Genomic DNA, 22884 nt, shown 5'->3' with positions numbered 1-22884 from the left:
GCAACAGAGGTTACTTTTGCAACTTGTTGTTTCAACCAACTCATTCAAAATCACCTGACAATTTATTAAATCAAATGGGAAAGTCTTAAATTTACAAGGCACTACCCACAAAATGTAGGCCGTATTTCTTTATGACACCGCATGATAATCATAAGATTATTCGGCATCTCTTAATGTGAGAACAAACTCAGAAGCAAACTGAAATTGATATGAGATATGTCCAAAGAGCATGATAAAAGAAAATTATTGTAGTAACATAATAACAATAAACTCAAACATCATAATCATGCTATAAACCAAATATTTAATTTTAAATAAAAATTAAATCTTTATATATAACAAAGAATATTCATGCCACAATTTATTCACATATACTCAATGATTCTTTAAATAATTAAATAGAATTCTATAACTGTATTTTCCAAAATAGAAGGAAACCAAAAAAAAACTTTATATATTTGTAATTAAACAAATTATTATAGAATCTGTATTTTCCCAAAATTTTAAAGAATCAAAACTTTAATTTATGTGCATACTAAAATTGGATCAAAATATTTTGAGAATCCTTATTAATTGTTATTTAACGGCAATTAATTTTGTACAAAAATATATATAATAATCAAATATTTATATATATTTACTAAATCTTGATATACCTTATTTCTCAAAATAAACTTTAAGTACAAAATTAATGTGAATAAATAGATATGTCAAATAGGAAATTAAACTTCGAATCATATTCAAAACCTTATTTTCAAACTTAATTGATCGGATCATAATAAATACCGAGTAATTACAATTCCTTAAATTTTGAACCTAAATAAAGCCACCGATTCACGTTTGCTCAAAAAATTGCCAAAACCAAAATTTGAGACTTCTGTAACAAAATCCTTATTACTTATAGTTACACAAAATTATGATCATGACAACCAAACCTGATCAAAAGAAACAAATGTGTAAACTCTGAAATAGAAAATAAATGAACCGAATTTTATTTTCCATAGCTTTATAAAAGCAACTCAAAATCCAAATATGCTTATATATATCTTTACACTCAAAATTTTACAGGATCTATATAAGACTATATACATATGAAATTATGTATTAATCCGAAAGATGTAATCACAAAAGAAAATCAATAATTGTGATTACAAATAAATGAAACTCCAAAATTTAAGCAAAATTTCATGCTTGATATAGAAAAAACTTAATTCTCATCAAACACATACGACTACGTACTGCTCAGGTTCATATAAAAAAAAACGTTCTTGTCACCTCCAAATTTTCCATGATTCAGTTTGCCTTTATATTATGTACAGTGCCTCAATACTTATTTCTTTAACAAAATGAAAATAAGTAAATTTAAATTAAAACACAAAACCACCAATTATTGAATATCCAGATAGAGCAAAAAACACATATGAACAATGTCATGTATTGAAACCGTAACGATGAACTCTGAATTCAGAAAGAACGCACGTGTATACACTCACGTATCGGTAAGACAATTCGTGATGAAAAATAGCCATATTGATTCCCGAAAGTCAAAGTTCATGAGGAGATACAAGAACTATCCCAAACAATTACCGCAAGTATATTTCAAGTTGTTGAACCCTTGATACCATAAAAAGAAGTGTTTTATTTTACAGAAATAAGAATACATTGCCAAACGATTAAAGATCCTTCGTTAATCCTTGTGTAATTGGACAATGATTGTATTATATTGGTCATATTGTTGTGAAGATTATATACGGTCATCACTTGTATTATATACGGTCATATTGTCGTGAAGATTTTGAAAGTGTCCATTGCTATAATTTTTAAATAAATAAAGGATATAAATGTACTGTCGGATATGCCTTGAAATCCCGATAACAAAAAGTAAATTTGTGTGCAGGAAAAGAAAAAATTTCAGTTTTGTCGTCCCAGGCAAAATTATGCGGGTGTGTTGCATTGCATTTTAAATTATTTGTATTGTACTAATTATGTTACTTGTGTGTTGTATTTTAAATTAAGTTAAGATGATTTGTATCGTATAAATTATTTAAATAAATCTTGTTTTTATTACAAAAAACTAAAAAATAAATCGTTAAATGTTAATTATTTTAATTTAATTTTAATCAATAATTGTAATTTTATGTAATCATAAAAATAAAAATATAAATTTAAGTAAGAATATGAAATAAAAAGTGGTGGGGTAGAGAAAGTGGTGGGATAGAGTGTTGAATGAAAAAATTATTGAAGAGGGTAAAAATTGAATGAATGTTGAATAAATAGGTGAAAGAAAAAGAAAATAACGTGGAGTGTTGGAACTTAAAAAAATAGTGTGGAGAGTCGAAACCATTCAAAGTGAGAATGAAGTACAATAATGAGGAATGGAGTGCAATAATGAGTAGTCTTTTTTTTTTGACAATACAATAATTAGTAGTCTTAAAAGTTAAAAGGAAACAATTTGTTTGGTGGACATTTATTTCGACTTTTTTGAAAACTTAGTACACAATAGTGTGATTGATTTCAATCTTTTTGCATGTGCTGATGTCTTCTTCTCTTCTTTATAATAAAGTATCATAGATGTGGATAATATTTTGGTGGTCACGAATATTTGTTCACATTGGGTTATATAGCAAAAAGAAAAAAAAGCACCTAAGTCCCTAGAAAAAAGCACATTAGTAATATTTTCACACAAAATGCACATTAAATATAATTTTAATTGTAGTTTTATCTCTTTAGAGTATCTCCAATGAATATTTTGTAAGGAACTCATTCTAAATTTCATACACAGTTAACAAGTGCTCCATATTCATGTCCTCATATATATTTTAAGTCAATAATACAAAATTATGCAACTCACAAATAATTCATATTTCTTTGTAAAAAATAATAATTCATATTTCTATACAAAATCATTTAAAGTGATTCACTTAAATAAACCAATATTAAATGATGATATGATATTTAAACCAAAATTCGATATTCAACTTGTTAGAATAGAAAATATCTTTTAAGATATGCATAAAATATTATGTTATTATTCGTTGAGAAAATATCTGTATAATTAGGTTTGTTTTTCTGAGCCTTATGATTAAGGGATTTAGATTTAAATATATTTACTTGGTTAAGTTTGTTGCTTTAGTCCCTATGATTAAGGGATTTATATTTAAATATATTCATTTGGTTATAAATACCAAAGTAGTCATACTATTTTATTATGTAAATAATGTAATTAGGTCATTGACATAATTATCGATAATATTTATTGAGTTATCAGAGTCTATCCTAGATGCATTTGTTGTGAAGACTTCACATATTTGGACTACCTGTTGTTGTTGATTTGTTCGGTTCTGAACGTGAGGGAGTGTGTTAGAAGTCTCACATTGACTAGAGATATGACATAAATAGCCTTTATAAAGTGTAGTGCAAACCTCAACTCTCAAGCTACCTTTTATGGTTGAGTATATGTTTTTCGAATTCTAATAGAAATTTTTGAAACGTGTAGATAGTGTTGGGTTTCAAGTGTGAGTGTTTAAGTCTCACATCGACTATGTGTGAGAAGAATGTTGGATTTATAAGATAGGTGACCCATTAACCTAACACTTTAAGGTTTTGGATTGGGATGTGACGTCTCCCTCTCTTGTGTGGTCCTGGAGCATTGACTCATTGTTTCTACCGACACCCCCGATCTCCCCCAAAAGATAGGACAATTGTGTTGCAACGTGTAGATAGGATAAAGTGAAAAAGTAGAATTTCATTATATTTTTGTCCCTCCCCTCGGTCCTTATATTATGTAAGGATACTTTTTTACTTTACTTCTACCACTCTCAAACTCTGCAAATTTTTCAATCTTCCGATCTGCTTGCTTGCCTTGTGTTCTCTTGTTGAAGGATGGCTGAATTTGCTTCAAGCCTCATTCAAAGGTGACTTCATTTCAACCTTTTATCTATTTTATCTTTTTTCAGTTAAAATTATCATACATAATTGTTTATTATAATAATAATATGGTTTGCTGAAAATTTTCTTTACAATATATATAGCTTGGGATCTGCTGCCTTACATGAATTTGCACGGATTAATGGTCTTAAGGATGAGTTGGAAAGGCTTAAGGAGCATGTTGAAACTTGTAAAGCTGTGCTGCTTGATCTTGACGGGAAACAAGAGCAAAGTCATGCTGAACAAAACTTAGTAACAAGGCTCAAAGATGTGCTTATTCCTGCAGATAACTTGCTAGATGAATTTGCTATTCAAGATATGATAAACAAAAGGGATCGAAACAAACTAAAAAAGGTACTTCATCCTTACTCTCTAAAAAAATTAGACATGGCTCATGAGATTGAAAAAATACAAAAAAAATTTGATGATGTGCTGAAAATTATGCCTGGATTGAATCTAAACACAAAAGTTGGGGTGGTTGAGAAAACTAACAGTGAATGGAGGGAAACTGGTTCTTATGTGCTAGAATCAGAAATAATTGGAAGAGATGATGACAAAGAGAATATTATAAGCTTGTTGAGACAGTCACATGGAGATCCAAATGTCTCTTTCGTTGCTGTTGTTGGGATTGGTGGTATGGGAAAGACAACTCTTGCTCAGTTGGTGTATAGTGACGAAAAAGTGCAAAATTTGTTTGAAAAGAGTATGTGGGTATGTGTCTCTGATAACTTTGATGTCAAAACTATTTTGAAGAACATGTTGAAGTCATTATTACCTAAGGAAAAAATTGATGATACATTAACATTGGACAACTTGCAAAGTATGCTTCGTGACAATTTAAATGGTAAGAGATACTTGTTAGTCCTAGATGACATTTGGAATGAGAGTTCTGAAAAGTGGGATAAATTGAGGACTTACTTGATGTGTGGTGCTCGGGGCAGTAAGGTTGTAGTGACAACTCGAAGTACAATAGTGGCACATAGAATGGGTGTAAAGGATCCATATGTTTTGAGTGGTTTGATTCCAGAAAAATCTTGGGGTTTATTAAAGAAGATTGCATTTGGGGATGACACCATTCGAGTGGATCAAAAAATTGAATCAGTTGGTAAGGAGATAGCAGAAAAGTGCAAAGGAGTTCCATTAGCAATTAGATCATTGGGAAGTATATTACAGGGTAAAAGTGAAGAAAAGGAATGGAATGATGTCTTACGAGGTGATTTTTGGAAATTGTGTGAGGATAGAGATAGCATCTTGCCGGTTCTAAAATTGAGTTACAATAACTTATCGCCTCAACAAAGACAATGTTTTGCTTATTGCTCTTTGTTTCCTAAGGATTGGGAATTCGAGAAGGATGAGTTGGTTCAAATGTGGATGGCACATGGTTATCTTGATTGTCCAGTGGAAGGGAAATGCATTGAAGATGTTGGTAATCAATTCGTTAATATTTTTTTGATGAAATCATTCTTCCAAGAACCAAAATGGAATGAAGATGGTGATTTAATTGGTTTTAAAATGCACGATTTAATGCATGATCTTGCAAAACAAGTAGCTGGTGATGATTGTTGTTACTTGGATAATAACACAAAAGGATTTCGAGGAAGACCTGTCCATGTATGGGTTGAATTTGACACATTTTATTTGCTGGAATCTTTGGATGCTAGTAGGCTGCGAACTTTGATTGTGTTTTCTTTTAATGATGATGTTTTATTCGATAGAGAGAAACAATCACTTATTTCAAGGTTCAAATACTTGCGTGTCTTGAAGTTGTGCGATAATCGTAATCTTGAGCTATATGTTTCAATTGAAAAATTGAATCATTTAAGATTTCTTAAATTACCTATCTGTTATACCCTAGAAAAGTTTCACAAGTCCATAGGAAATCTTGTTTGTTTACAAACCATACAAGTGAGTTTGGATCCAAAAATTGTACTTTCTACAAAAGTTGTCTCAAAATTAATCAACTTGAGATACCTTTATATTAGTCAATGGACCTTCAGATACAAGACACCAGTTGGATTTGGAAAATTGTGCATACCACAACATGTGGGTGTAAATTTTTCCAAATGGCTTTCTCCTCTCGCAAATATTATTGAAATATCTCTTGATTGTTGTGGAGGTTTCAAATATCTCCCGCCTTTGGAAGGTCTTCCGTTCCTGAAGTCACTTTACTTAAGTTGGCTTCATGATTTGGAGTACATATATTACGAATTGCCTATCCATGAGCCATTCTTCCCATCTTTGAATAAACTAACTATCTGGAAGTGTAGCAAACTGGTGGGATGGAAGAGGAAGGGAGATGATTTCAATGATATTAACACTACACATCATCTTTTCTTGCCTCAATTTCCTTGTCTATCTTTTTTGGAAATTCTTCGGTGCCCAATGTTGACTCACATGCCTACTTGTCCAAAAATTAAGAAATTATCATTGCAAGTGGACACATGGGAAGAAACGCCAAATATAGCACTGTCACAATGGTCGCTCAGTTGCACTCCTCTTTCCTTGCAAATTAATGTGGATTTGAAAAACGTCTCACAATATTGGTGGCAAAATCTTACTTCTCTTGAGAATCTTCAATTTGCGTTTTTTACCGATCAACATTTTCAAGCAATTGAAATCTGGTTTATGGAAGACTTCAACTATCTTCCTTCATTGCGAAATATTGTATTTTACAATTGTTACCGCGTAAAGGCATTGCCAGATTGGATATGCAAAATCTCATCACTTCAGCACATCAAGATAAGCTATTGCAGCGAATTGACATTGCTGCCTGAAGGAATGACACGTCTTACCAACTTACATACCTTAGAAATCATTAGATGTCCACTCTTAATTGAAGAATGTCGGAAAGAAACAAGTACAACTCGGCCTACAATTGCACACATCCCAAACATAATCATCAAAAGTGATTATTATTAGAAAGGTACCCATATATACTATTCTTTAGTTTTTGCAATTTAAACCTTGAAATGCTTTTTAATTTTTTGTTTTTCCACTAATACTTGCAATTTATTTTCTTCACTTATTTAAGCTTTCTCGTTTGTAGTTTCAAGTTTAAAGTAAATTTTTAAATTGTTATTTTATCATGTGTGAAAATGGAAGGAACAAAAGAAAATTCTTTTGGCCATAGAAAATGGGACGAATCTCTCATGCATATTATGTTATGATTTAATTAATCATTTAATTATTTTTTTAATGTATAAAAGACAGATCATTAATCAATTCAGTTAATATCTTCTTTCCACTTTTTCTTCTTCTCTTACCTTTAGTGCAACTAATTTGCATACCACTTTTTTCTTATACTCTAGAAAATTATATATTCCAATTTATGTATGAACTATCAGATACTGATTTAAGTTATTTTGTGGACGTAGAAGAGTTATGTGTACAAGCTAGCTAGCTTGCTCAATAAAAGAAATGGATGCATGGAGGAGATGCTTGAAAGGCTATTTGATGGAAAGTTATGTGTACTACTAGTTTTATTTTGTAGAATAACTTGTTTAGCTCTATTGGAATGATTTTAATCGTAATAGGTTAGGTTTATTTTTGTATGTGTTTTGTTGATTTGATTGTTTATGTTTGAAATCATGTCTTATCTCTGTACTCTTTTTCCCTTCACCAAGGTTTTATCCCACTGGGTTTTACTTGGTAACGTTTTTAATGAGACAGAGAGTTTCTCTCGCACCTTGGGTTTTGGTCTGGTCCCCCTAAGGTTCATTTGTATTCTTCTTATTTTATTTTTATTTAATATATTTCATTTGAGTGTTTATTAAGTGATTTGTCAACGTAGTTGAGATTTCTTAATTCTTTCACTTTTATAAAAAAAATTGAGGTTGATTGATCTGATTTACAACTTTTCTTCTTGTGTTGTGTTCTAATTGGTGAATAGTTGGAATCCATGTTATGTTATAATAATTTCTTATTTTGAATGCAAATTTTTAAAGGACGGTGGATTTGGAAATTGATCATGGTGGATGGACATGAGTTTTATCTTTGTTATTTTTCTATTTCTGAAATTTTAACCTTGATAACAAGCTCATAGTTACTAGTGTTTTTTTTGTCTGATTTGTATATCTAACCAAAGTTAGATGGATGGCACCACACAACGCTAAATAAAATGTGTTAGATATACATAAATTCAAAAATTCAAAAGATAAAATAATTTAGATGATATGACTAAATTATTATAGTAACATTTTTTTTTCCTTATACATGTGTACGCACTTAAAATATATTTTAATTTTAATTGAAGTTGTGCCCAACTAAAAATTGCTCTAATGTGGATTTGATTTCAGGATTGAGTGCTGTATATTTTCTGCAGCTTTTGAAATTTTATTCTGGATCATTGTATCTCAGCCTGTTCCACATGTATTTTTTCTAGTTCAAATTAAAGGAAAATTCGGTTAACAGAAACCGAAATTTTTTTTCAAGGCAAAAAAAATTCGATTCTTAGCAACCGAAGTTTTTATTAAAGGGCAAAACAGTAAAATCCAGGGGGAAAAAGAACCATGGGGGGCCTAAAGAGAAAACATCTAGTAGTTTTTAGCTGGATGTAGTCCCAGACTCAATTTTTGTGCCTTTAAATAAGGCCTCCAAATTTTTTTCATAATATATATTCCACAAGAAATAACAACGAATTATCATTGGCTCAATATTAATAGTGCTATCAAAAGGAATGAAAGTTATATGGTTTGAATCCTACTTTGTTCATTTTGTTATTTTTATCCTTTCCATTTTCCCAAAGGTGCACTTAAAAAATTGGCCAGCAAGCAACACTTATTTGATTAACAATGTCATGAGATGTAACAAAAAACACAATAGAGAGAAAAGCTTCATTAATGAACAATGAATTCTCCAATATAAATTTGTAGTATTCATAAAAGATATATTTTCAAAAAAGTGAGAAATACATCTAAAAAATTATAGAGGATCTTATATATATATATATATATATATATATATATAAATAATAATAATTTATTATTTTTATAAAAAATCCTATAATTAAGAATAGATGGAGTAGTTGATGTTGATGTTAATAAAAATTCTACACTTATGTATGTGACAAAATATTTGTTACGTTGGTTGTTGAAAATTATCGTATAAAATTAATTGTTGTAGTTGGAAAATTAATGGACAGAATACAGAGATACTAATACACTATAAAATTCTACACTTATTTTTTTTTTTTTTTTTTTTTTTTTTTGAGTCAAAAAAAAAATACACTACAAAAAAAATGGTGCTGACTTTTCACTATAATCGTGTTTGTACGATTGGTGAGTGGGTGTGGTAGGATAATTAATGGACACAGTTAGAGATAATGAAAACAAGTCCCGTTTGGGTATGTATCCTGTCATTTATATATATATATATATATATATATATATATATATATATATATATATATATATATATATATAAAAAATTATAATCTCAGCTGCTTTGGCATAACCACGTAGAGTTTGGGTCATTCCACTTATTCATTTTGAAGGTGCATTTATTTATTTTGAAGGTGAAATTTTTAACTAATAGGCTACTTGAAAAGAAGAATAAAACGTTAAGAATATACTCTCTCCGGACACAAATATAAGAAGAAAAAAAAAGTTTAATTGTTGTGCACCGTCGGTGTAATTTTGTTTTACACATACATCCAATGACACGTTGCCACATCATTTAATGAATGTGACACATCATGATCTGTCGGTATATTATTGAACACATGTGCAAAATAACTTTACACCGACGGTGCATATAAATTAAATTAAAAAAAAAAACTTCAAATTTTGAACACAAACTAATTAATACTTTTAAACTAATTAATACTACTATTCATAATATACCCTTATTTAATCATTTCACTTTTCAAAAGTTTATGTGATTTTCAAGGCATAAATCACTTTTTAAAGGGTAATATAGTAAACTCAACTCATATTTTGCATTAAATCAAGAAAATTAACTACACTTAACTAAATTTCTTAAACACCGTGTAAATGGTTAATTTTTTCTCATATTTGTGTCTGGAGGGAGTAGATTCCTAGTTAATCAATTATAGTGAATTGATGGGTTACCAAGTTGGTTAGGAGATTAGAACGTTAGTTAGGGAGTTAATTACTCCAAAGTCCAAATGGTCCTATAAATTAAATAAACTACTCCATCGTACATTTTACTCATTCTTTTATCAATATTTTATATATATTCATTAAATAAGCTCTCTATTTTACTTATGAGAATGATGTTCATCCGTATGATTTAACAATAAAAATATGAAAAAAAGAACGGTGAGTTTTCGTGAGAATAATTTTTCTTTGCGCATTTAATTGGTGGTTGGATTTTTTTTTACAAGTGGTTGGATATTTATAGTTGGTTTTTTGGTAAGGGATATATAGTTGATTGGACCGTTGAAATTTTTTTTTTTTGGCCAAATTTTTTTCCTTATACTCTACAAAATCAGATATTCCAAGTTCAAAAAAAAATGTATGGACTATCAGGTACTGATTTAAGTAATTTTGTAGACATAGAAGACATATGTGACTTGGTGATTTTCTGAATTATTTATGATGAATATTTTCCTTGTGTTGTTAATGTTAATATTGTGCTAGAAGCTAAGAGACTGATTGATCTGTTCTGCAACTTTTCCATGAATGATCTTCTTTGTGTTGTGTTCTAATTGGTGGATAGTTGTAATTCCAATTATGTGTAATAATTTTGTATTTTGAATCCAACCTTTCAAAGGACAGTGGATTTTGAATCCATGTTATGTAATTTTTCCTATAAGCTTGCAACAACTACATTGACATAAAGAATCAATATTCACAGAAGTATTATTTGCCAGTATTACTTTGTTTATATGGCATATATCCGTAGTGGACCTGCTTTTCTTTCTCATTCTCACCGATGAGTTTGTCATTTGATATGGTTTACTGTCTGTTTAAGAAAAGTATGTGTTTTCAGATTCTACAAAGTTTTACTAGGCTGAAGTTGGGCATTTGTTTTCAGTTTATCAGGCCTTGTTCATGCTGGTGTGGGATGGGTAGCTCAACGGGTTAAACTAGTTGAGTTAAGAGTTGGAGGTATAGGGTTTGGCAAGAAGAAATACTAACATAACATTGTATATATACTACAAATTTGCCATTAAAAAAAAAAAAGCCTTGTTCATGCTCTCTTGTTATGTTATAAAAACGAAGAACTTTAAACTTCAGTCTGTGACCAGTCTCAGAACTCAGAAGTATTCTTTGCAAATCACATATCTGTTGTTGTGACAATCGAGGAACCTGCTTTTCTCTTTCTTCAGTCTGCTTATAATGGAAAGGGATCGATGTGTTTACGAGTACTACTTAACATTCTTGAATTTTGATCTGAATAAATGCATCCACAAGGACAAACATAAAGAATCAAACTGTTTCCTATGATTCTAATATATCCAAATTCCAATCATACACCAGCTAGCTCCTAAAATTGCCAAAGTCATATTATCTTAGTAACAATTAGCTATCTTAGTTGTGTATTTCAAACACTTTTCAATCAGTATTTACGAAATAAATTGAGACTCAGTTATGGTGGGTAAATGGTGACTTTTGAACTTAATCCTAATTAAGGTATCATGAACATCCACTTTCCAATAAGACAAGGTGGTGGAGTTAGAAACGCAAATCCTTCAAAACTCTTATCTCTCCATTTTCCCTAAAAACCAAATCCCTCCCCCACCAGCCGCCGTCCATTCCTCGCGCTCCAAAGCAAGGTGATTGAAGAGGTAGCTTAAAGGAACATTGGATCGGGCAGAGAGTGTGGGTTTGGGATTTTGGGTGGGCAACTGAGTTGTCTATTCAGGATCGCCAGTTGTTGGAGGAGAGGAGCTTCGAGAAGTGATGACCGAGGCTCCAAGACTAGGGGTTGTAGACTCGTGGTCTTGGAAATTTGAGCCTCATGGAAGTTTGAGTGTAGAATATTTGACACAATCCCTTCCTTTGCTAATACAGTCATGTTGCCTGATTTTAAAATAAGGGAATCGGCTAAAACTAAGCATATGATTTTAGTCAAACAAAAATTAAGCATGTGATTAGTTTATACAACTTTGAATTAGTACTTGTATAAAAAAAGGGAATCGGCCGGCAATGAAGTTTTGTTTTAAAAACCTTAAAATAAAGAAAATCATCATGTAAGTCACCATTTGTTATTTTTCATGTTATTAATACTAGGGGTAAACCCGTGCGTTGCACAATGTCCATTCATATACTTTGAATTTGCGTTTTGCATATTATTTTTGCTTAAGATGACTTTGTCCATTTTTTTTCTTCGACATCTGATATGTTTGGCGTTCATGCACAATGTGCAGGCTCGATTTCTACTAGCAAAGTTAAATCCTTCTGCAACATATAACACCGAAGCTTCCCTCCCCGGAGGGGATATTATCTTTACGGATGATGTTAGCTTTGAGGTCTTCCTGGATCATTTACAGAGATTAGTAGTTCAATAGAATTATAGTCAGTGTGTCCTGTGACATTTTATGTAAAATTTTCCTTGGATTGCTATTATTATTATTTCCAATTTTGTGAAAAATCTTGTAATTATTTGCTCAATGACAGGGAAGAGTAGATATACTTTTTACTGTAGCTAATTACTCATATTTTAAAAAATTATTTGGCATCGAACCTAGTTGATTGGCCTTGAGCATATGCTGTTTTGGCTTTTATTCTTCAGAACATTGTTAATGGTACCCCTACATTTAAGATTGTAACCCTAATAAATTTGTTTTATTTCATAAGTATATTCTTAGTGTTGAGATAAAAACTTAACCAAGGAAAAAGAAGTAAACAATGTGCTTTATTTCATAAGTACTCCTCTCAAGTATATTTCAAGTTGTTGAACCCTTGATACCATAAAAAGATGTGTTTTATTTTACAGAAATAAGAATACATTGCCAAACGATTAAAGATCCTTCGTTAATCCTTGTGTAATTGGACAATGATTGTATTATATTGGTCATATTGTTGTGAAGATTATATACGGTCATCACTTGTATTATATACGGTCATATTGTCGTGAAGATTTTGAAAGTGTCTATTGCTATAATTTTTAAATAAATAAAGGATATAAATGTACTGTCGGATATGCTTTGAAATCTCGATAAAAGAAGTCATGAGTTTTTTTCTCAAGGTGCTGTATTATTGCCCCAGACGGAATTTTCTGTGCCCCAGGCAAAATTATGCGGGTTTGTTGATTTTTTGAGAAAAAAAAAACTTTTCTTGGAGGACACTTTGACTTGGATTTGTTTTGTTTTAAAATAGATTTGTTACTAATTTTTGGCATAAATTTTTTTCTATAAATAGGGAGTGTTTTATTCATAGAAAAACAAGAGAGCAACTCAAGAGAAGTAGAAATGTAGGAAATCAATTAGGATTTGTCGCCGACACAAGGCTAGAGTTTTGGAGAAAAACAAGAGAGGTTATCTCTCGGGTTGATTCTAGGGTTGAGCAAAGGGGATTTGATTAAACCTTGAGAAACACTTATCAAATTGAGTCTCTTGGCTACATGAAGAGATTCAGGTTTTGGGTAGAATTAGGATTAATTCCTTGTAACTGAATTTCTTTTGTAAAATTACTCTTTGATATAGCGGAACAGAGGGGCTGCTCTCTCCCCAGTAGGGTTGGGAACAGGCCAGGCCAGGCCAGGCCTTGACAGGGCTGAGCCTGGCCTACGATTTTTTTTCAGGCCTAAGCCTGGCCTGTGGCCTATCAAATGATTTTTTTTTTGGCCTGGCCTGAGCCTTTTAAAAGCCTGGTCTGGCCTTGTAGCCTGTTTAAAAGCCTGTGTTACATTAAAACTTCTCTATATAGTTTTTTTAAATAGGCTAAACAGGCCTTAAAAAGTTCACATTTAAATTTTTATAATTTCTACAACATTAAGAAAAAGCTAATAATATGATTAACACAATAATTAAAAACTAATCAAATAACAAATACGATTACAAAAAGTCGCAATAATTAAAAGCTAATAATATTTATATAAATAATATTTTTTTTATAAGATATAAATAATAATATTATATAAATAATAATTATTATAAACAGGCCGGCCTATCAGGCTTCGTAGGCCTTTTTATAAGCCTAAGCCTGGCCTATTTATGTAAACAGGCCGTTTTCAAAGCCTAAGCCTGGCATTTTTAAAAACCAGGCCAGGCCAGGCCAGGCTTATATAGGCCAGGCCGAAGGCCCCTGTAGGCCGCCTGGCCTATTCCCAACCCTACTCCCCAGACTAGGTCATTGTTGTACTGAACTAGGTAAACAAACATTGCGTTCTTTCTTCTCCTTTATATTATTTATCGGTGTTGTTATTATTATTGTTTATTCCGCTTAATTATTGGTTGTCGTTCTATTGCTCCACACATCAAGTTTTCATTGGTGTGATTTAATTGACGAATTCAACAATTGGCGCCCACGGTGGAGCAATAGGAACAATTTGAAGTGAGCACCATGGTTTATAAGTGGGATATCGAGGGACTTTCCGAAAGCAATTTGAAATTGTGGAAAGTGAAGATGAAAACAATTTTAATGTTCGAGATGATGGATAAAACATGGAGTGTTGTTATCCGGTGCCTCGAAGATAGAGAGTTCACTGAGATTGCGAAGAAGGTGTCGGCCTGAAGAGACGGTGATAATAATACTCGACATTAGCCTGAAGAGGCGGTGTAACGACCCAAATTTATTTTTCGCTATTTAAGTGTTTAATTAATTGTCGATGTGGCTTTTAATTAAGTTAGTGACAAATAATTATCAAACTCTATAATGGAGCACTTTTTACATGTATACAATTCTAAATAAAATATATTTGGACGCGCACACATAAAAAAAATTAAATCATTTAATCACATAATTTAATATTAATTATTCTTTTTATCTTTTAATTTTTAAAATAATATATGTTGCATAATAAACATGTTTTATTTTAGTGTTGTGGCTAGACAAATATTCCTCCTAAGTAAAGAGTTGTAATTTTGTGGCTCAAATTTGCATGTGACTCGGGTGGACCCAAATCGATTGTTCTAACTTCTAAGACCAAGAGTAATGAGAGTGTTGAGTTTGAACTCAACAATGAAAAAAGGGGTCCAATGGTTGTTGAGATAGGTGTTGAAGATGACATGGAAGAGAGAAGTGTTGAGAAAACTCAACACAATTGAAACTGACGTAGGGGACACTTGGCGCGTTCTGTTTGGCTTGATCTTGGCGCGTGTAATACACGCGCGGAGAGGGGCGTGTTCTGGTTCTTCACGCGGAGAGAGAAAGAGCTTTTGATAAGATCCGGCCACGTGGCTGGCTGCGATTGGGTGGGTGGATTTTTATCCATTTAATACTTTGAACTCAATTATTTCATCGCGAAATAATTTTTTATTTTTTTACCAAAATTAATGATTTTTTTGTCTATAAATAAAGACTTGGTTCATTTGATTTGGACAAAGAAAAAAAATAATTGATTTTTTCACTATATTAATTTTATTATTATCTTCCTACTAGTGTTAATCTTGAAGTATTAGTCTTTTTTTTGGTGAAATGGATCCCAATAACCATTTCAACAGCCAAAATTTTTCTAATTATCCCAACAATTATCAAAATCTCAACAATTACGTTGTGTTGCATTGCATTTTAAATTATTTGTATCGTACTAATTACGTTGCTTGTGTGTTGCATTGCATTTTAAATTATTTGTATCGTACTAATTAGGTTACTTGTGTGTTGTATTTTAAATTAAGTTAAGATGATTTGTATCGTATAAATTATTTAAATAAATTTTGTTTTTATTACAAAAAACTAAAAGATAAATCGTTAAATATTAATTATTTTAATTTAATTTTAATCGATAATTGTAATTTTATGTAATCATAAAAATAAAAATATAAATTTAAATAAGAATATGAAATAAAAAGTGGTGGTGTAGAGAAAATGCTGGGGTAGAATGTTGAATGAAAAAACTATTGAAGAATGTAAAAATTGAATGAATATTGAATAAGTAGGTGGAAAAAAGAGAAAATAACGTGAATTGTTGGAAGTTAAAAAAAATGGTGTTGAGAGTCAAAATCATTCAAAGTGAGAATGAAGTACAATAATGAGGAATGGAGTGCAATAATTAGTAGTCTTTTTTTTTTTTACAATACAATAATTAGTAGTCTTAAAAGTTAAAAGGGAACAATTGTTTGGTGGACATTTATTTCGACTTTTTTGAAAACTTAGTACTCCCTCCGTCCCAAATTATAAGGGATAAAAAGCTATTTTTTTTGTCCCAAATTATAAGAGAAAAAATCATTTTCAAGAATGTTTTTTTTCCTTATTTTCATAAAATTAAATGCAAATTGCATTTAATTTCTTCTCTCTCTCATTTTCTCAATAAACAACTAATAAAAATTATTTTTACATTTTCCTATGCAATTTATTCCAAGGAAAACCCACAAAATCATACTTCAAATTTTCATATTTTACTTTTTCTTAATAAGTGTGATTTTTTTATTTTCCCTTTTAATTTGGGACGGATGGAGTACACAATAGTGATTGATTTCAATCTTTTTGCATGTGCTGATGTCTTCTTCTCTTCTTTATAATAAAGTATCATAGATGTGGATAATATTTTGGTGGTCACGAATATTTGTTCACATTGGGTTATATAGCAAAAAGAAAAAAAAGCACCTAAGTCCCTAGAAAAAAGCACATTAGTAATATTTTCACACAAAATGCACATTAAATATAATTTTAATTGTAGTTTTATCTCTTTAGAGTATCTCCAATGAATATTTTGTAAGGAACTCATTCTAAATTTCATACACAGTTAACAAGTGCTCCATATTCATGTCCTCATATATATTTTAAGTCAATAATACAAAATTATGCAACTCTCAAATAATTCATATTTCTTTGTAAAAAATAATAATTCATATTTCTATACAAAATCATTTAAAGTGATTCACTTAAATAAACCAAATATTAAATGATGATATGATATTTAAACCAAAATTCGATATTCAACTTGTTAGAATAGAAAATTTCTTTTAAGATATGCATAAAATATTATGTTATTATTCGTTGAGAAAACATCTCAATAATTAGGTTTGTTATTCTGAGCCTTATGATTAAGGATTTAGATTTAAATATATTTACTTGGTTAAGTTTGTTATTTTAGGCTCTATGATTAAGAGATTTATATTTAAATATATTCATTTGGTTATAAATACCAAAGTAGTCATACTATTTTATTATGTAAATAATGTAATTAGGCCATTGACATAATTATCGATAATATTCATTGAGTTATCAGAGCCTATCCTAAATTCATTTGTTGTGGAGACTTCACATATTTGGACCACCCGTTGTTGTTGATTTGTTCGGTTCTGTACGTGAGGGGGTGTGTTAGAAGTCCCACATTGACTATAGATATGACATAAATAGTCTTTATAAAATGTAGTGCAAACCTCAACTCTCAAGTTAGCTTTTGTGGTTGAGTATAGATTTTTCGAATTCTAATAGAAATTTTTGAAACGTGTAGATAGTGTTGGGTTTCAAGTGTGAGTGTTTAAGTCACACATCGACTATGTGTGGGAAGAATGTTAGATTTAAAAGGGATGACGTCTCCCTCTCTTGTGTGGTCCTGGAGCATTGGCTCATTGTTTCTCCCGAGTTTCCCCGGACTCCCCCAAAAGATAGGACAATTGTGTTGCAACGTGTATATAGGATAAAGTGAAAAAGTAGAATTTCATTATATTTTTGTCCCTCCCCTCGGTCCTTATATTATGTAAGGATACTTTTATACTTTACTTCTACCACTCTCAAACTCTGCAAATTTATCAATCTTCCGATCTGCTTGCTTGCCTTGTGTTCTCTTGTTGAAGGATGGCTGAATTTGCTTCAAGCCTCATTCAAAGGTGACTTCATTTTCAACCTTTTATCTATTTTATCTTTTTTCAGTTAAAATTATCATACATAATTGTTTATTATAATAATAATATGGTTTGCTGAAAATTTTCTTTACAATATATATAGCTTGGGATCTGCTGCCTTACATGAATTTGCACGGATTAATGGTCTTAAGGATGAGTTGGAAAGGCTTAAGGAGCATGTTGAAACTTGTAAAGCTGTGCTGCTTGATCTTGACGGGAAACAAGAGCAAAGTCATGCTGAACAAAACTTAGTAACAAGGCTCAAAGATGTGCTTATTCCTGCAGATAACTTGCTAGATGAATTTGCTATTCAAGATATGATAAACAAAAGGGATCGAAACAAACTAAAAAAGGTACTTCATCCTTACTCTCTAAAAAAATTAGACATGGCTCATGAGATTGAAAAAATACAAAACAAATTTGATGATGTGGAGAAATATATGTTTGGATTGAATCTAAACCTAAATGTTAGTGCGGTTGAGAAAACTAACAGTGAATGGAGGGAAACTGGTTCTTATGTGCAAGAATCAGAAATAATTGGAAGAGATGATGACAAAGAGAATATTATAAGCTTGTTGAGACAGTCACATGGAGATCCAAATGTCTCTTTCGTTGCTATTGTTGGGATTGGTGGTATGGGAAAGACAACTCTTGCTCAGTTGGTGTATAGTGACGAAAAAGTGCAAAATTTGTTTGAAAAGAGTATGTGGGTATGTGTCTCTGATAACTTTGATGTCAAAACTATTTTGAAGAACATGTTGAAGTCATTATTACCTAAGGAAAAAATTGATGATACATTAACATTGGACAACTTGCAAAGTATGCTTCGTGACAATTTAAATGGTAAGAGATACTTGTTAGTCCTAGATGACATTTGGAATGAGAGTTCTGAAAAGTGGGATAAATTGAGGACTAACTTGATGTGCGGTGCTCGGGGTAGTAAGGTTGTAGTGACAACTCGAAGTACAATAGTGGCACATAGAATGGGTGTAAAGGATCCATATGTTTTGAGTGGTTTGATTCCAGAAAAATCTTGGAGTTTATTAAAGAAGATTGCATTTGGGGATGATACCATTCAAGTGGATCAAAAAATTGAATCAGTTGGTAAGGAGATAGCAGAAAAGTGCAAAGGAGTTCCATTAGCAATAAGATCATTGGGAAGTATATTAAAGGGTAAAAGTGAAGAAAAGGAATGGAATGATGTCTTACGAGGTGATTTTTGGAAATTGTGTGAGGATAGAGATAGCATCTTGCCGGTTCTAAAATTGAGTTACAATAACTTATCGCCTCAACAAAGACAATGTTTTGCTTATTGCTCTTTGTTTCCTAAAGATTGGGAATTCAAGAAGGATGAGTTGGTTCAAATGTGGATGGCACATGGTTATCTTGATTGTCCAATGGAAGGGAAATGCATTGAAGATGTTGGTAATCAATTCGTTAATATTTTTTTGATGAAATCATTCTTCCAAGAAGCAAAATGGAATGAAGATGGTGATTTAATTGGTTTTAAAATGCACGATTTAATGCATGATCTTGCAAAACAAGTAGCTGGTGATGATTGTTGTTACTTGGATAATAACACAAAAGGATTTCGAGGAAGACCTGTCCATGTATGGGTTGAATTTGACGCATTTTATTTGCTGGAATCTTTGGATGCTAGTAGGCTGCGAACTTTGATTGTGCTTTCTTCTAATGATGGTGATTTATTGGATAGAGAGAAACAATCACTTATTTCAAGGTTCAAATACTTGCGTGTCTTGAAGTTTTGCAATAATCATTATCTTGAGCTATATGTTTCAATTGAAAAATTGAATCATTTAAGATTTCTTAAATTATCTTTGAATTGTAGACTAAAAAAGTTGCACAAGTCCATAGAAAATCTTGTTTGTTTACAAACCATACAAGTGTGGTTGCATCGAAAAAGTGTACTTTCTACAAAAGTTGTCTCAAAATTAATCAACTTGAGATACCTTTATATTAGTCAATGGACCTTCAGAGACAAGACACCAGTTGGATTTGGAAAATTGTGCATACCACAACATAGGGATATAAATTTTTCCAAATGGCTTTCTCCTCTTACAAATATTATTGAAATATCTGTTACTTTTTGTAAAGGTCTCAAATATCTCCCACCTTTGGAAGGTCTTCCGTTCCTGAAGTCACTTTACTTAAGTAGCCTTCTTGATTTGGAGTACATATATTACGAAGTGCCTACCCATGAGCCATTCTTCCCATCTTTGAATAAACTAGAGATCAAGACCTGTAACAAACTGGTGGGATGGAAGAGGAAGGGAGATGATTTCAATGTTATTAACACTTCATCACATCATCTTTTGTTGCCTCAATTTCCTTGTCTGTCTTTTTTGGAAATTTGTCGGTGCCCAATGTTGACTCACATGCCTACTTGTCCAAACATTAAGAAATTATCATTGCAAGTGGTGTTGCCTACATGGGAAGAAACGCCAAATATAGCACCGTCACAATGCTCGCTCAGTTGCACTCCTCTTTCCTTGCAAATTAATGTGGATTTGAAAAACGTCTCACAATATTGGTGGCAAAATCTTACTTCTCTCCAGAATCTTGAATTTGTGAGTTTTACCGGTCAACAATTTCAAGCAATTGAAATCTGGTTGTTTAAGGAAGACTTCAACTATCTTCCTTCATTGCGAAATATTCAATTTCACTATTGTAACCGAATAAAGGCATTGCCAGATTGGATATGCAAAATCTCATCACTTCAGCATATCACGATAGAGGATTGCGATCAATTGACATTGCTACCTGAAGGAATGACACGTCTTACCAACTTACATACCTTGGAAATCATTAGATGTCGACTCTTAATTGAAGAATGTCAGAAAGAAACAAGTGCAACTCGGGCTAGAATTGCACACATCCCAAACATAATCATCAAAAGTGATTAGAATTAGAAAGGTACCCATATATACAACTACTATTCTTTAGCTTTTGGTCTCTATTCTTTAGTTTTCACAATTTAAACCTTGAAGTGCTTTTTAATTTTTTGTTTTTCCACTAATACTTGCAATTTATTTTCTTCACTTATTTAAACTTTCTCGTTTGTAGTTTCAAGTTTAAAGTAAATTTTGAAATTGTTATTTTAACATGTGTGAAAATGGAAGGAACAGAAAACTTTTCTTTTGGCCATAGAAAATGGGACGGATCTCTCATGCATATTATGTTATGATTTAATTAATCATTTAATTTTTTTTAATGTATAAAAGACAGATCATTAATCAATTCAGTTAATATCTTCTTTCCACTTTTTCTTCTTCTCTTACCTTTAGTGCAACTAATTTGCATACCATTTTTTTCTTATACTCTAGAAAATTATATATATTCCAATTTATGTATGAAGTATCAGACACTGATTTTAAGTTATTTTGTGGACGTAGAAGAGTTATGTGTACAAGCTAGCTAGCTTGCTCAATAAAAGAAATGGATGCATGGAGGAGATGCTTGAAGAAGGCTGTTTGATGGAAACTTATGTGTACTACTAGTTTTATTTTGTAGAATAACTTGTTTAGCTCTATTGGAATGATTTTAATCGTAATAGGTTAGGTTTATTTTTGTATGTGTTTTGTTGATTTGAAATCATGTCTTATCTCTGCACTCTTTTTCCTTTCACCAAGGTTTTATCCCACTGGGTTTTACTTGGTAAGGTTTTTAACGAGGCAGAAAGTTTCTCACACCTTGGGTTTTGGTCTAGTCCCCCTAAGGCTCATTTGTATTCTTCTTATTTTATTTTTATTTAATATATTTCATTTGAGTGTTTATTAAGTGGCTTGTCAACGTAGTTGAGATGTCTTAATTCTTTCACTTTTATAAAAAAATTGAGGCTGATTGATCTGTTCCACAACTTTTCCATGAATGATCTTCTTGTATTGTGTTGTAATTGGTGAATAGTTGGAATCCATGTTATGTTATAATAATTTCTTATTTTGAATGCAAATTTTTAAAGGACGGTGGATTTGGAAATTGATCATGGTGGATGGACATGAGTTTTATCTTTGTTATTTTTCTATTTCTGAAATTTTAACCTTGATAACAAGCTCATAGTTACTAGTGTTTTTTTTGGTCTGATTTGTATATCTAACCAAAGTTAGATGGATGGCACAACGCTAAATAAAATATGTTAAATATACTAGTGCTTTGAAAGAGTGTTGTTGCAAAATTGGAGTTATTTATTTATTTATTTATGAAATCTCCTGTCATGAGTTGCAAGTAGGCATGAGTATGGATCTACAACCCGGCTCAAAATTGATATAATCGACAACATATCGAAGTGTTGAGTATGCCTTGAAATCTCGAAGAAGTCAGGTTTTCTGTATTTTCGCATCAGGCGAAGGTTCCTGCACCCCAGGCGAAAAACTGGTCCAGGTAGGAACTTTGTCTCTGACTTGTCGCCCCAGGCGAAAGTCTTCTGCGCCCCAAGCGAAAACGCGTGTGTGTTTAAAACAGATTTGTTTTAAAATAGATTAGTTTCTTGGAGGACACTCTGACTTTGATTTGTTTTATTTTTAAAACAGATTTGTTTCTAGTTTTTAGGCATATATTTTTCTATAAATAGAGGTTATTATTTGCATAGAAAAATTAAGAAAGAGAGCACTACATGAAAAGATGTAGGGAATTCAATTAAGATTAGAGAGAAACAAAGGAGTTGTCTCTTGTATAATCCTAGGGTTGGGCAAAGGGGTTATTGTTTGAGAATTTCTTGTTTAAAGTTACTCTTTGATTTAGTGGAACGGAGGGGTTACTCTTTGATCAAGTATCGTGTTCTTTCTTCTCTCCCTTATCTTGTTTATCGTTGTTACTATTATTGCTTATCCTCTTGATATTGGTTGCCGTTCTATTGCTCCACACATCAAGTTCTATTATTGGTGTGATTTTAGAAGAATTCACAACACGAAACATTCGGTTGGACATGGGTCGAGTCTCGGGTCAAAAGTCGTGAAAAAAATCGGTCATGATCGGTTGCATGTGGCCGGGCGTGGGTCTCTAAAAATTTATATTTTAGCAACCGA

General features: G+C 31.6%; 2 protein-coding genes across 4 annotated transcripts; both read left to right on the top strand.

The window, feature by feature from the left end:
- Window positions 1–3699: 3699 nt before the first annotated feature.
- On the top strand, window positions 3700–21596 carry LOC123883225 (putative disease resistance protein RGA4). Of its 2 annotated transcripts, XR_006800130.1 has the most exons (4): window positions 3700–3914; window positions 4032–6850; window positions 7302–7550; window positions 21493–21596. XR_006800130.1 is itself a non-coding variant. In XM_045931967.1 (3 exons), the coding sequence occupies exons 1-2, from the start codon at window positions 3883–3885 to the stop codon at window positions 6844–6846; spliced, it is 2847 nt and encodes a 948-aa protein (XP_045787923.1). In that variant the 5' UTR covers window positions 3700–3882; the 3' UTR covers window positions 6847–6850; window positions 7302–7696. The 2 variants fall into 2 exon arrangements, 1 of the variants encoding a protein (XP_045787923.1); XM_045931967.1 differs by lacking the exon at window positions 21493–21596 and having other exon boundaries at window positions 7302–7696.
- Window positions 17645–21635, top strand: LOC123883223 (putative disease resistance protein RGA1). Of its 2 annotated transcripts, none has more exons than XM_045931966.1 (3): window positions 17645–17827; window positions 17946–20776; window positions 21259–21632. In XM_045931966.1, exons 1-2 carry the CDS (start codon window positions 17796–17798, stop codon window positions 20764–20766), a joined length of 2853 nt encoding a protein of 950 aa, XP_045787922.1. In that variant the 5' UTR covers window positions 17645–17795; the 3' UTR covers window positions 20767–20776; window positions 21259–21632. The 2 variants fall into 2 exon arrangements, with proteins under 2 accessions (XP_045787922.1, XP_045787921.1); XM_045931965.1 differs by having other exon boundaries at window positions 17646–17827; window positions 21256–21635.
- Window positions 21636–22884: the final 1249 nt, after the last annotated feature.

This window comes from Trifolium pratense, linkage group LG5, assembly GCF_020283565.1.
Source record: "Trifolium pratense cultivar HEN17-A07 linkage group LG5, ARS_RC_1.1, whole genome shotgun sequence".
In the NCBI taxonomy this organism is placed as follows: Eukaryota; Viridiplantae; Streptophyta; class Magnoliopsida; order Fabales; family Fabaceae; genus Trifolium; species Trifolium pratense.
The sequence above is the reverse complement of the archived record's forward strand: the minus strand, read 5'-3'. Positions and strand labels throughout refer to the sequence as shown.

Bases quoted from the DNA above. Each gene is read 5' to 3' on its own strand.
- LOC123883225 (XM_045931967.1), top strand. From the start codon at position 3,883: ATGGCTGAATTTGCTTCAAGCCTCATTCAAAG. The intron at 3,915-4,031 runs GTGACTTCATTT...CAATATATATAG, and splicing joins GCTTCAAGCCTCATTCAAAG to CTTGGGATCTGCTGCCTTAC.
- LOC123883223 (XM_045931965.1), top strand. From the start codon at position 17,796: ATGGCTGAATTTGCTTCAAGCCTCATTCAAAG. The intron at 17,828-17,945 runs GTGACTTCATTT...CAATATATATAG, and splicing joins GCTTCAAGCCTCATTCAAAG to CTTGGGATCTGCTGCCTTAC.